Source organism: Populus trichocarpa, chromosome 8 (genome assembly GCF_000002775.5).
Source record: "Populus trichocarpa isolate Nisqually-1 chromosome 8, P.trichocarpa_v4.1, whole genome shotgun sequence".
NCBI classification, from domain to species: domain Eukaryota; kingdom Viridiplantae; phylum Streptophyta; class Magnoliopsida; order Malpighiales; family Salicaceae; genus Populus; species Populus trichocarpa.
In genome coordinates this window covers 3,711,041-3,725,392 of record NC_037292.2, presented here as the reverse complement: position 1 = coordinate 3,725,392, position 14,352 = coordinate 3,711,041, and the positions used below count along the sequence as shown (strand labels likewise).

Below are 14,352 nucleotides of genomic sequence, written 5' to 3'. Positions count from 1 at the left end.
ATATTATTCAAAGAAAGTTATATTTGATCATATGATTTCGAAGAAAGCTTGTATTAAAAACTATAAATATTACATTTCAAAATAATTAAATTTTTTTTTGTATCATGAGAGATGATTAATTTTAATTTAACATGTATTCCAAGGGAAAAGGAAGAAGAAGAGAAAGACATAAAAAATTATTGCTTGAAGGGTAAAGTTTGCCCTTAAAAAACACCGAGTACCCCTTTAATAATTAATTACTCTTCAAAAATCAATAAGAAATGATAAAAGATATCAAGATAAATTCTAACTACCATATCCTTGAACTAAATATAACTTAGAAGAGTAAGTAATTTTATTTTAAGCTTTTTAAAAGTATATTTGTTAAGAAAAAAATTTAATTTCATTTGTTTTTAGTGTTTTTTGATGGTTTTAAAATATTTATATATAAAAAAACATATAAAATATTTTTATGTATTTTTTAAAAAAAATTATGTGCCATGATATGAAAAATGCGATAGTAAATAAAGTTAAAATTGCAATAATAATAAATTTAATTCATTGCTATATAATTACTTGCTGGTCGTAAATCTAAGCATAAATCTCTTATCGCGTGAATACCATTCACAATAATAATAATAATAATAATAAAAAGAGCTTATCAAATTGCGCGCTCTAATTTATGCATTGGAAAATACTAGCGCTTGACAAGCTTCCTGAAACCAGCGCGTATTGCCTGACATACACAGACATAAGAAGGAGAAAACTTAAGCAGGATTCGAAATTGTGTCAGGTTATTGCTTTCTAAATTAATTTTTATTTAAAAATATATTAAAATAATTTATTTTATTTTTTAAAGTTTATTTTTAATATTACTCTGTTAATGTTTTGAAAATATAAAAAAATAATTTAAAATAAAATAAAATAAATATATATTTTTTAATTATGATTTGACAGCATAAACAAACAATACCTTAGATTGTGGGTGGGTGGAGGCACGTTTTCCAGCTCTTCTGTTACCACTCACTTTAATCACCTCAAGAAATAAAAACAGTGGTCATAACATCTGGTTTAATTGGCTGTATTAACATGCAAAAGGAAAAAGCAAAGCAAGGCCTGCCTTTGCTTGATTTTCCCGCAAAAGATTTTCTGAGTTTGCCCAACTCAATCAAACGTCACTGTCAAAACCAACTCCCTGTCAAGAAGTTGGTCTGGAAATACGCCTCGTTCCTGTCGCTCGAAATTGGACCTCAACGGTCAGATTTGTTCACCAGCTATTTCCATCTGACAGCCGATTCCCGGCGATTTTCCCCGCTGCCATGTGAGAAAATCCTGTGCAGCACTGATTTATGAAAAGAGGGTGTTTGATACTGCAGTCGCCTGAGATGCTGGGAAAATACAGATCTTGGTGAGTGGTTAAAATCCAATGACGGGCCCTTCTGTTTTGTTTTACTGTTTCTCCAATTTCAAGTTAGTTCTTGACTTACCCGTCAATTCTCATTTCAGTCCGTAAACTATTAGACATCTCACAATTTAGTCACTCCATCCATGTCCTCTGGTATTTTATGTTACTGCTGTGATAAAACGATCTCATTGGTTAGAGAATTTGATATTTTCAGTTAAAGAATCTGCTGTCGCTTGGGACAAGATTGGTTAAGGAAATCGATTTGGAATAAAGACTTCTAGAGGATGGCTTTTGTTTGATTGTGTTTTAATGGTTTTTGAAGATGTGATCATCATCGCAAAAAACCATCCTTCATTCATAGGATTGTATTGAGCTCAGTCTGCTTTTAACACTGCATCAATCCATGACCAGTGATAATCATATTGATATTAATGAACCTTAAGTTCTTGACACTTGTACAGTGAGATTTATTATATATTATTTGGACTAGGTTCTTTGGTTAAATTGATTATTTGACATGGTATCAAAGCTTTATTGAGTAAACGATAACGAGTTTTAATCCCATTACTCCTATTTTATTTGATAAAATTTAAGCATGCGTGGGTCAGTCGAAGCTGTTGGGTTAAATTGATTCTCCGACATGATATTAAAGTTTTATTGATTAGGCGGTCAGAAGTTTAAATCTCACGATTTTCATTTTATTTAATAAAATTTAAGCACGATGTAGTTTGAATTTATACAAGTTTCAAGTTTGAAGAATTTTCATTTGAGATAGAGTATTAGAAAATTATATAAATTACATCCTAAAGTTTCATTTAATAGTCTAAACTTTCTAGATTAAATAATTATTTATATTACTTCACATTTAACATTGAAAAAAAGTAAATTATCTTATAGAATACACAAAACATGCTATATGTATCATTATCATTAGTATTTATAAAAAATAAAAAATAGTAACAATACTAAGAGAAAAAGAAATTCCCATGAAAAATGAAAAAAACATCAAGATTACAAACTCTCTATACAACATCCAGGAGATCATTTAAAAAAATTCTTAGCCGACTTGATTGCAAAATAATCAATTTCTTATTAAAATAAATCTAAAATATTATTTGAACACCAAGAGTGCGATTTCACTTTTATCGACTAAAACTAGTTTTATTTATATAAAAATTACTTTAGCACAAGCATCTGCGCACAGTTAGTTACTACCCGTACTCATATCTTGATTTATTAAGAACATAATTTTTATAAATTTTTTTATTTAGAAATGTATTAAAATAATATTTATTTTTTAAAATTTATTTTAAATATTAAAACATCAAAATAATTTAAAAATATATATAAAAAATTAATCACAAATGTTTGAAGAGACAGAAGGCAGCACCCTATTTCTCAATATGCAATTTGATGACTTTAAAAAACGCATCATCCAGATAACCATCTAGATTGTGGTTTAATGATAAGAGCTTGAGATTAAGAGGTTTGTTCTTTTTATGGTTTCAGGTTCGAGCCCTGTGGTTGCTCATATGATGGTCACTGGAGACTTACATGATCGTTAACTTTAAGACCCATAGAATTAATCGAGATACATGCAAACTGGCTCGAACATTCACGTTAAACTAGCTTTCTAAAATAAATGATCCGTAGACTGTGATTTTGACACGACACCATCTTCCACGCGTAGGTGTATGAATTACAGAACTAGCGCATCATCACCATCCCCTTCTTCAATAACAGCGACAGCAACCACAATAATTCCTATTGTTCGCCTGATAATACTCGTCTAAGAATCTCATCATTGCCGATTAAGAAAGTAGAGATTAAATGGCTGGACTCGTGACCCACTGACTTGACTCTTTGTCAAAAATATCAACACACCTATATATCTCTCCACCGTGCCACCGCTAGTCTATAAAATTACTAGCGCTTACTGGTTTGTAATTTTGCTTATTTACAAAAAGTAGGCTATGTTAGTGGTGTGGTCCTTCCGACCGCCATAACTATTCCCGGTCATGGCAGGTCATATTATTCCATGGACGGACGACGAGATGCTTTGGGTTGACTAGAAAAACTCGTGTTTGTTGGTTATTAAAAATAAAAAATCCACATTAAACTAAAAAAAAAAAAGAAGTCAGAAATCCACAAATTATCTAATAATACGACTTAAGCCCAAGGTCTCTCCGTGTCCCAGATTTCTCGACCAGTCGTGCTAAACTCTATGCTTATGGTGCTTATGGGTTTTCAAGTGGTAATATAGAGGATGTTTTCAAGTGTGATAATAATTATTTTTTAAAGTATTTTTTTATTTGAAAATATTAAAATGATATGAAAATAATAATAAAATATTATTTTAAAAATAAAAATGTTAAATTTTATCAAAAATATTTTAAAAACTTAAAAATTTAATTACCAGGTGACATATGCGGCGATATCTTCCCATGCACGTGCCATCATGACAGTCTCTTATTTTCACTACAAAAAAAAACACCCTTCATGATGATCTTGCCTTGTTTTTTTTTTTTTTTTTTTTTTTATCACAACCCTCTGCATAAATCAATAATTTTGGTAGTGTTTCATACTGAGATTAAATCGTATTTTTTATGATTTAATTATAAATATTATTTTAATATATTTTTATATAAAAACACTTTAAAAAAAAACATCTCTGTATCTACAAACAGTGACTTCATGGCTATCCATCCGAGTTCACCTTTGTTTATGTATACGAGCCAACCAAAAGTTTAACTCTCCACTTACAAAGGCCGATGTCCATATACAAGCAAGCCCGTCACGGGCTCTCGAAGGAGACAATCACAAAATTGCATTTATGGCGATCACGCACTTCCTTGATGAAGTCTCCGTAGGGATAGCTCCCATGCCGAAAATGTCGACATTTTAATATTTAGCACATAAATTCATGCATGGAGCCCTGAAACAGTCTGACGAGCACATGGGGAATGCCTAAAAGATAATTTGACATTGCAGTTGAAATTGTGTTTAATAAAGTTTTAAAAGTGTATTTAGTTTTAAAAAAAATATTAAATTGATATTTTTTGTAGCATTTTAATATTAAAAATAAAAAACAAATCTTAAAAAAAAAACAGTTTTCAAAAATACTATATACCACAATATCAAATTCACACTTGAGCTATTTGAGGAACCTGCAAACAAGGTCAAGAAAAGAAAAAAGAGAACATGCAAACTGCGAAACCTAGTTGCGTCCAGTTGGGAGACCTTGAATTTTGGAGAATAGTAACATTCAAAATGTTTTAGACCACTTACAAGTCATAAACAGTTGCTCTATGTATGAAATAGAAATGAGGTAGCAGATAGGAATTAACTAAATCACCAACAGGAAATATTGTTAAGATGGCAAAAAGTTTCGAGTGCATAAACCTGTTTAGAGTCCGCTCCAATATGATATTACATTTCAATTACATGGAAAAGAAATCTACTTTATTATCTATTTAATCAAGCAAAAAAGAATAATATACATGGCTTGAAATATATTTATGGACAAATACAAGCAATCGAGGGCAAACTATCAGTTTCTTTATGCACGTATTATACACACGTATAATAATATACATGGCTAGCCCATCTGAAGCAAGGAAATTCGTCAAAGAGAAAAAAAATTGATCTAACGAGCTCTTTCACTTGTCGCGTTCTCCAGAGATATCTGAATGGACATATATATAACGAAAAGGCGATAATTATCAGTGCTGTGGATGAATTTGTTTTAACAAAAAGTTACTTTTTTTCTGCTTCGGATTCCTCCAACATCTATGCCTAACATTAACTCAAGGTTAAATTAGACCCGGGCTCATAACCACGAAGGATTACATGCTCCGAAACAGCAGTAGCCACCACTTTAACAGAATATAGACTCACTTTTTGTTTTTTAAAATCATTGTAGTAATTGAATTACAATGCTAGAATTAAAAGTGCAAAACGAGAGAACTATATGAATTGGGTTTTCATGATCATATGTATTCCAGGAGAGTAGAAGTGTGCGTTTGCAAGGTTCTAGGTATTAGGTTTGACACTGGTCACCTAGAGCAAGCATGCTGAAGGGACTTTCCCAATTTTCCTCCGAGCCTCTCTTATACTGGGATGGTATAATTAACTTCATATCATACAAACCTAGCATCTTTAAATCCATGCATAACACAAAAAAATTGATAATGTTTGTTTACCAGAAGGAGATCTTCATCGGTGCCAAAGGATTTCCGTGCTTCTTCAAGGCATCTTGACGACATTCTCTCATGTTTTCTGAATTAAAGTAAGTTTCTCAATCATAAAATCACAGGGAAGCATACATTTTTAAATTTTAAAAAACATAATTGTGAAAAATTTTGATAGTACTATATAGCACAGCAAATAAAAATGCCTTTGTAGCAGGGTCTTAAAGATAGTTCCTAATTTGATGATTCGGCTGAATGCAGTTAAAATCAAGTGACATTATACACCCATTACGAAAGCACGTCGCATTTTCCCAGTCTTCTAATAGTGCTCCATGGAGGGCTCAAAGCAGTACAAGGGAAAGTATACATGGTGGGATTTCAGATGGATGGAATCCCAAACTCATCAATACATTAACTGGATGCTAGTTCCCATAGTATATTATTCCTTTAAAGGATTTTCAATCAAATATATATTATTCATATGCTGATTTGGCATCATATTTGAGCCACATGTTTTCCTGACACCTCCATGGCAAACTATGAAGTATTCTTGGAGGCAAGTAATTCCTAACTTAGTTGTTTCTTGTGCTTGCCACCACAACATTGCAGTTTTGATTGATTCTCGAAGAATCGTGTCATGCAGAATGCAAAAGAGCAGGGCCTCACTGGGCAAAGGCATCTACACAAGGTAGAAATAGAAGACAACAAATTTTGCTAATCCAAAAAAATATTTCCTATATCTGAGATCTTAAAAGGAACAGGGGCTGAAGGGAATTAGAAATCATGAGGAAAATGAAGGTCATACCTAGAAGCGGCAGGATCTCGAATCTCAAACTCGTCCGTGCCAGTATCATAGCCGCATATCACAATGTAATGACCTAATGCATAAATAAATCACAAAAATATCCTCAGAAAATACTTCTCAAAAAATATCTGACATGGAAAAATTAACGTTAAAATAAAATAAAATAATCCTCGACAGTTTTAATCTGATTGTGTACCATTCTCTAGAACTCAATCATCATTGAGATTCAGATGAAGTAAATATATCATCCTATATTACACTAATCAAACAAATTGCAGGAGAAGCTTGTGAGGAATTCAATAATATACACAACTTGAGTATTCTAACATCTGATTACAAACACACCCTGTCATAAATAATTATCATGGGATGAAAATTGCATCGACATCCACAAGGTCTGACCTACCATGCCTATGACATGAGCTGTGATTATTTTTCATAGGTTAATCCATTACAATGAATCACAATTATTTTCCGCTACAAAAAAGTAACAAGAAAACCAGGAGTCCATTTTTATGTGATAGAAAATAAAGAGATAATACAGGCGGAAAAAAACATCCCCTCACCAGCATAGCCTGAGTTGCCACCATTTAAGCCTGGTAGAATAGCATTCTCCAACCAAGAGTGACTGTGACAAATGTTTTACCAGAAACAGTTAACGTTAAGTTTTTCCATGTTTTTTTTTCCTTTCTTATGAAGTCATCTGTTAGAATATGTGAAGCCAAAACCACATGAATAAATGAACATACAAGAAACATAAAAGAAGATAAGGGATAAAGTAAGACAGACAGAAAATGGGCATGGGTATATACGATCATTCTAGCGTGTGACAGTTAAAGCAGAAAGTAATTCCAGAAAGAATAACAAGAAATATGATGTTAAATGAGATCCTCATCCACACCTCAATTTGTACTGGTTAACCAATGCAATTGCAATATATTTCCCCGACAATATGAAAAGAGAAATTTCCGTTTCATTGATCGACCTGCACTGTAGAAAGGAAAAGGCTCATAAACATTATCTACACAAAAATTAACATTGATTTTAGAAAGGTACATATAGTGGCTGGTGTATGAATTTAAGGCTTTAAGTGAAATGAAAAATGTTTTGCTAATCATAATAGAAAGTTTTGAATTTTCTGTCAATGCAAACTACTCACATACATTAACTGCACAAAACTGGCATGTGAAAAAAAAAACACACACACTTTATGACAGATGACTATGAATTATGTGCTCATAGATATACCTGTATATTAATGCCTTCTCCTCGTGCCTTTTGAAATAACATATCCACTCGAACTAGATCTGCAGGCAATTGTTCCTGCATGAATTTAAAGCAGACCTTTATGAGCATTACAGCAACAATCAGACAGCAACAGAAATATCACCAGCCAATCAAAAGAACCAGAAGAATAATGCAAAAAGTCATCAAGATGGCCTATATACACAAGCAATGCTCATGGAAAATCCATAAAAAAACTAAAATACAATATACAAAACCATGGAATATCACCTTGTAAAATGTCTCAACTGAATAATTTGGATTTGCTCCAAGTGTTACCGTGTAGAAGGAAAAACTAACAGAATACTTCTGCAGTAAATATGCCAGATCCACCGTCCAAATGCTGCAACAAGATATCGATTTAACAATTCATGACAATATGTTGGCATTGATTCACAGGAATACAGAAGTTGCGTGCTTGATTCATTGTTATCCATGCAACCATATCTTTATCTGTATGCCATGGCATGATATAACCAATTACATTGAACACAATATTATCTATACCTTAGACTTTCTAAGTGATAGTGATCCAAATTTTCTACAATTTGGCAGTATTAATAGTCATTTCATTTTCATTCTTTTCTGAATGTCAAGAAATAGAACTGGATCAGCAATTTCCATATTGGAAAAACAATGTCCAAAAGCAGTCAGCAACTTGCCAAGGTGATCAAGTAAATTTCCATGTAAGACGCATAGAGCTATAACTATGTTCATAGGAAGAAATGAAATCAAGTTCCCCCCAAAAGAGCAAGGAAGAACCTGGCCTACATTCATCAACTGCTCTCCACGAGGTTAAAAAACTATGTTCCCGGTGTTGAGTTTTATTCTTGCAATCTACTTTAGAAATTCTAAAAGTATAACACGTCCATAGTTCTTAAGATATTATTACAGTCACACCAGGACACTATGATATATACAAGAAATACTAAAATCATAACCTTTTCATTGCTATCTCCAAAACCTATTTTATAGAATAGCAGAACGAGTTTCAAACAATCAAGTAAATCTCAAAAGAAGTCTCGATTGCTTAGCACAAAAATCTTCCTCCAAAGTTTTCTAAATAGCAAATGTTAGAAACGAAGCTGAAAGGATCTAGAAAAGGCCTGATACCAAATAACTCAAACCAATCATCAGTGGTTGCAAAAATAATATCTAAGCCCTTGTTGGCTATAATATAGAAATCACGTCCAGGATTTCCAGTAGCAGAAAACCCCGAGTGATCAATCTAGGCTACATAGAGTTTCACAAAACCGCTAACAAAAAACAACACATAAAGCTCAGATTTCTGTGAAGAAGAACAAACCTACTAGTGCAGCATAAGTCCGCCAAGCCCTGGATGCTGCAATTATTGATACCAATTGTATTCAAAGCCATCAAAACACAAGCAAGGCCACAATCCCAAGAGTGAAGCTGCTTTATATGCGGTACCTATAATATTTGCAGAGACAAAATTAAATCCAATTCCAAGCAGATAAAACTACAAAACGACTGGTTGAGAAAAAGCTTAGATTTTCTTACTTGAACAAAATGTGAGCAGGGCAAGACAGCAGCAGCATCTTCACATTTTCTACTGCTGGACGATGACGATGGCTGAACCAAACCATCTGGTTTTCCTTCTTCTACTACTAAATCTTGTATATTAAGAATTTTGTTTAATAGAAGATACAATGGCCACATCAGTTGTGACCAAATTAAAAATCAAAAACTCTGCGAAACCACTAACACTCAAGCATCTCCCGAATAAATTAGCCTTCTCTTGCAGTCATTAAGGGAAAATAATTTCTTCACCCTGATGTAAATTAAAAATAAGAGAAAGTGAGGCTGTCATTCAATTTCTCGAAAAAAAAAAAAAACTCAAATAGCTATACACTAAAACAATTATAACTCAGGACGATGTAAATATAAAAGAAAGGATGGATGATTCAAACAGAAAGGTTGATATCTAGAATTATAAAAAATGATAGATCCAAATTACACTATCTAATCGAGTTTTCAATAAGAAATAAATTATATTATCAACTAAATTATGCAGAGAATTAATTATATTACATTATGTAACGGTTATCATGGATAAGGAGGAAAAGAAAAATGCACCTTTGCAGAAAAGATGATCCTTTTCGAGTTTATTATGCTTGTCGAAGGCAGATTCAGCTGCTATGCCTTTCGGTTTTTTCTTTTCCTGTGAGCCTTAATTAATTAATTAAATAAATAAATCGAATAGCTGGCTACGTTGACGATGGTCGTCTTGAGGGCCTATTGGGCCCAGTGTGGACTGGGTTCATTTTTAACTCCAGTGGCTCGTTGTCAAGGGTGTGGTTCTGGGTGGTGGTTAATTAGGCCTTAGCCCATTCACCTTCCACTACCCACATACCTACCCCTGTTGCCTCGTGCGTGGTTCTGGGTTCTTTTTTAATTCCTCAAATAATGCACTAAAAAAAAGACATGCTAACAGGATTCAGTTGAAAAATATATGGAACTCTGATGAATTTCCTTATTAAGACGACCAATCAAGAATTTCTGCTGGATTTATAGTTTTTTTTAGAAAAAGCTACAAGAAAAATAATTGAGTGTGAAAATCCTACTAAAAAAAGGTTCTGACTTATGAGCAAGACAGGCCTGCCCATCACTTTAATGGATTGGTTACACTGTGGTCCATGCTATACATAAGTTTAGAAGACATTGATAGCTTCATCGAGGAGAAGAGGTCAAGCCCGCGCCCGTGACTTGTTTGTACTGTTTCTTATTTATGAGGAGTCATGGACTGTAAAATGTTGCACATGCGGACTGAGTTTTCCCATCCACAGAAGACGGGCAAGAGCTCACATCTTAAGCTTCACCACCTCCAGAGAGTTACTTTCCGAGAGCGAAAAATACTCTAGAAAGTTTGCTTGGACACTATGCGTCGAACTTTGAATTTGAAGCTTTTTAAAGATGAGTACAAACGCAGCGGTCTTATTAAAACAACTTCACTCATCCAAAGGCCACCTAACACTCCAGCGTATGGCTTAGATTTTATCTTTACTTGGTGTGTTTGAATTCTAGTAACTACTATGATTTAAAATATTTTTTGTTTAAAAATATTTTAAAATAATATTTTTTATTTTTTAAAATTATTTTTGAGATTAGCACATCAAAACAATCTGAAAATATAAAAAAATATATTTTTTAACAAAAAAAATTGAATTTTAAAGAAACACGATTTCAACCGCGTTTCCAAACACGTTAATACGAAGATTTGCTATTGAGTATGCTTAATTTACTAGTATCCTAACTATAGCCAGAAATTGAAAATAACTACTCGATACAAAACTTTAAATGAAAAATTCGTATAGTATATTGATTATCAATTTCTTTTACTTGAACTAGTTGAAAGTTTGTTATCCTTTTCACTCATGACACCTTTGAGACTATCAATTGAGCTAATATTAACATAAAAGGTCAGAATTTGTAAACTGAGAGGGTCAAAATGTATAGTCTTGCTGTTTTTTTTTGGTTTATAACAAAACCTTTAAAAATTGTAACTGATTTTAGAAAAAATTCAAACTTTGGGCGGGCTAGTCTTGGTCACCCCCCTAGATTCGTTTCTGGAAACGTAGGAATATATTAAGGAGATGAATCTGAAATATCATATTTAATTATTTGATTAAAAAAAAGGAAGGATGATTCAACGTTTTCAAGCTATTGAAGTGACATAATCACGCCTTGCCAAAGGTTGAATTGGAAAGGCGGGATGAGAAAATGAAAAGGAATGAACACTAGGGAAAACTAGTTAAAGTTCCTGCATCAAAGCTCATCGCCTTTTGCTTTTGCCATCACGGGCGGCTATAAAGCAAGCCCTTTCTGCCTTTGCTTGGTGGATTCTTAACACGCTTTTAACTAGCCGTTGGTGGGCCTTGCCTTTAGCTAAGTGGGCGGAAGTTGAAACTCGAAGTAAAGCAGTGACAACTTGTATATTATGTTGAAAGCTCAACGACCCTCCAACATCACATGGAAATTTCTTGAGGGACTTGCTGATTTCATGATAAATTATCCATGTCCTCGTGTCTTGTCCCTAAATTTAGATAAATGAACTTTGACGTTGCTCCAATGCGAGCAATGATACATGGCAACCCACCCCCAAAAGAAATCAGTAAATGATCAAATTGAATAGTTCTTGGTACAATCCATGATTAAACAAAAACTACAGCACATCCTAATCATCCTGCTGGGATTAGATGCATTTGCGAGGCTGAGCAGATTCCGGGGGGGCCTGGGAGAGGGACAATTCAGGTGTTTGATGGGAGATGGCAGCAATTTCTGGACAGTCCGCTTAAGGTTGCAAGATGGACATTTCTGTATCGTTGATTAATTGAAGTGCAAATAGTGCTTGATGGTTGGAAATGGGTTCCAAGGCCCTGTCTCTGCGAAGGTGGTTCCCTTGTGGAAACTGGCTCTCTCACTTTGCCTCTCTGTTCAGTTTCCACTAGAAAAAGGATAAGGTAGAGAGGTTAGATAATTAGTTAAAAGAGATTGTTTGGGAACGCGGCTGCGTCTGTGTTTTTAAAAAATTTGATTTTTTTTTTGTTAAAATTTAATATAGTTTGTATGTTTTGAATCGTTTTGATGTGCTGATATCAAAAATGATTTTTAAAAAATAAAAAAACATCATTGACATATATTTTAGCACGAAAAGTTATTTGAAAAGCACCCGCAACTATACTGTCATACACGCTCTAAGTGCCGAAACCTTTTACTGCTTGCTTTTTGTGACATGATTAATGCAGGCACGATATTAGAGACAATAGGCTGGAAAAAAAAAAAAACATTCTGGGATTTTCAACTTTTTTCACAAAAACACAAGTCAAAAGGGTTAGCATGGCCTGTTTGAAGCAGCGATGGTTAAATAATGCAGCGGTGGATTAGGTAATGTCCGTCCTATGCATATACATAGAGAATGGTAAAAGCACTTTCCGCTCCGTGTCCTTTTCCAATATCTCTCAGACAGTCAAACGGCTATATCACCCCAATGTGTGTATACTGTGTACAATTCAAATAATAGGTCAGTTTACCATATGGCCCTTGATTTCTCTTCTTGTTGTGAAATTACCATTTGTCTATCACCAGCCAGCTGGCCACTGCCCCCTCCCATCCATGACGCAAGAGACACTAGTCTGCTTCGGAAAACCTCGAGGCTAGTTGAACCGTAACGTCATTGACCATCATTTGTAAACGTGGCGCAGTATTCTGATTAATATTTTGATAATGTGTTAAAGATTATTTTTTTTATTTTTTTAAATTTATTTTTTATACCAGTATATTAAAATAATATAAAAATATAATAAAATTGTTTTAAAAAATAAACTATTTCTTTAAAAATATTTTCAAAATACAAAAACAACAACTTCATTTTTGGTTTTTACGCCCATACATGCTTTTTAATTTTTTTTGTTTTAAAGTATTTTTTTTAAATATTTTTAGATTGTTTTGATGTCATTTTTTTTTAAAATAAAAATATATTTCTATATATCTACAAATAAAAAATTATTTTTTAAAAAAATATACATCACAATATCAAAAACTATATTTAAATATGATACATGGGTATTCATATCTACATATCGTGATAATAAAATTAATTCTAGAAAAAAAAATCTTGCTTTTATCATGTTATTTTAGTAAAACATATTTGACAAGCAAAGATTTAATTACATAAATATTTAATATACTAACTAAAATGATATTTATTTTTTTAAAAAAACAAGAGGATAAAAAACTTTCAATTTTAAGATACAAAACTAGACAAATTTATCTAGTTTTGGCATGGTTTTAGACAAATAAAATAACTTTTACTATTCTATTTGATCAATGTTGTGCTTGTTAGCTTGTATTTTTTAGAATATAAAAATTAATATTTTTAATCTAAATAAATAAAATCTTAGAGAGTTTTCTCTTTTCTAATCTCACTCGAGTGAGCATGTACAATTAGGTGTCATGTTGTTTTGATATTTATTGGCATTTTAGGCTATTTTTAAAATCATCTTCTCAGTTGTCCATGACCTATATATTTTTTAGGTGGAATTTAATTATGGTCAAGATATAAAAGATGAAAATGATTGGAATAAAAGTTAAAAAGACAAAGAAAAAAAGCATTGAATAAATTTATTCTTGAAATAATTTTGAAAAGAATTATATATTTTCAAAACAATATAAAAACATATATATTTTTTTATCTTTACTGTTTTTATTCTGAGCAATTATTAATGAAATACTATTTTAAAATATTTTTTTCAACTTCACGAGCTTCAGAAAATTCTACAAGGACCCGTCTCTCTTTTATTTTTCAAGCAATTCGATTTGGTCTTCCTTATCAAGCCCTTCAGTTCTTGTTTTTGGTTTTTTGAAAAAAATGGGCCGATCTTATACCTGTGTCCATTAACCGTAGCCACCACCGCTCATGTGTAGGGGTTGAAGCTAATGCAGTATTTATGAACACGGTTGAGGTTGAAATCATGTATTTTAAAAAATTAAATTTATTTTATTTAAATATTTTTTTAATATATTAATATTAATTTTTTTAAAAAAATAAAAAAATTATTTAAATATAATTTTAAATAAAAAATATTTTATTACGAAAATCATTTCCACCTCAACCGGCCTTCGTGGGATAGATTAAAGAGGAGAAGCTTGCAATTTTTAGGCTGTCAGCT

General features: G+C 32.4%; 1 protein-coding gene and 1 long non-coding RNA gene across 4 annotated transcripts; one reads left to right on the top strand and one right to left on the bottom strand.

Moving 5' to 3' along the window:
- The first annotated feature begins 958 nt into the window (after positions 1-958).
- LOC112328305 (uncharacterized) lies at positions 959-1,895 on the top strand. Its single transcript, XR_002983040.2, has 2 exons — positions 959-1,387; positions 1,599-1,895. It is a non-coding gene; the product is annotated as an uncharacterized LOC112328305 (long non-coding RNA).
- A 2,856-nt stretch (positions 1,896-4,751) lies between these two features.
- On the bottom strand, positions 4,752-9,886 carry LOC7487994 (guanylyl cyclase 1). 3 transcript variants are annotated; one of them, XM_002311158.4, is made up of 10 exons: positions 9,761-9,885; positions 9,185-9,455; positions 8,970-9,094; positions 7,895-8,006; positions 7,628-7,702; positions 7,281-7,369; positions 6,946-7,007; positions 6,380-6,452; positions 5,587-5,662; positions 4,752-5,069 (listed from the first exon to the last, which is right to left on the bottom strand). In XM_002311158.4, the coding sequence occupies exons 2-10, from the start codon at positions 9,341-9,343 to the stop codon at positions 5,031-5,033; spliced, it is 810 nt and encodes a 269-aa protein (XP_002311194.2). In that variant the 5' UTR covers positions 9,344-9,455; positions 9,761-9,885; the 3' UTR covers positions 4,752-5,030. The 3 variants fall into 3 exon arrangements, with proteins under 3 accessions (XP_002311194.2, XP_024462233.2, XP_024462234.2); XM_024606465.2 differs by lacking the exon at positions 4,752-5,069 and adding an exon at positions 5,098-5,498; XM_024606466.2 differs by lacking the exons at positions 4,752-5,069; positions 5,587-5,662 and adding an exon at positions 5,852-6,253 and having other exon boundaries at positions 9,761-9,886.
- Positions 9,887-14,352: the final 4,466 nt, after the last annotated feature.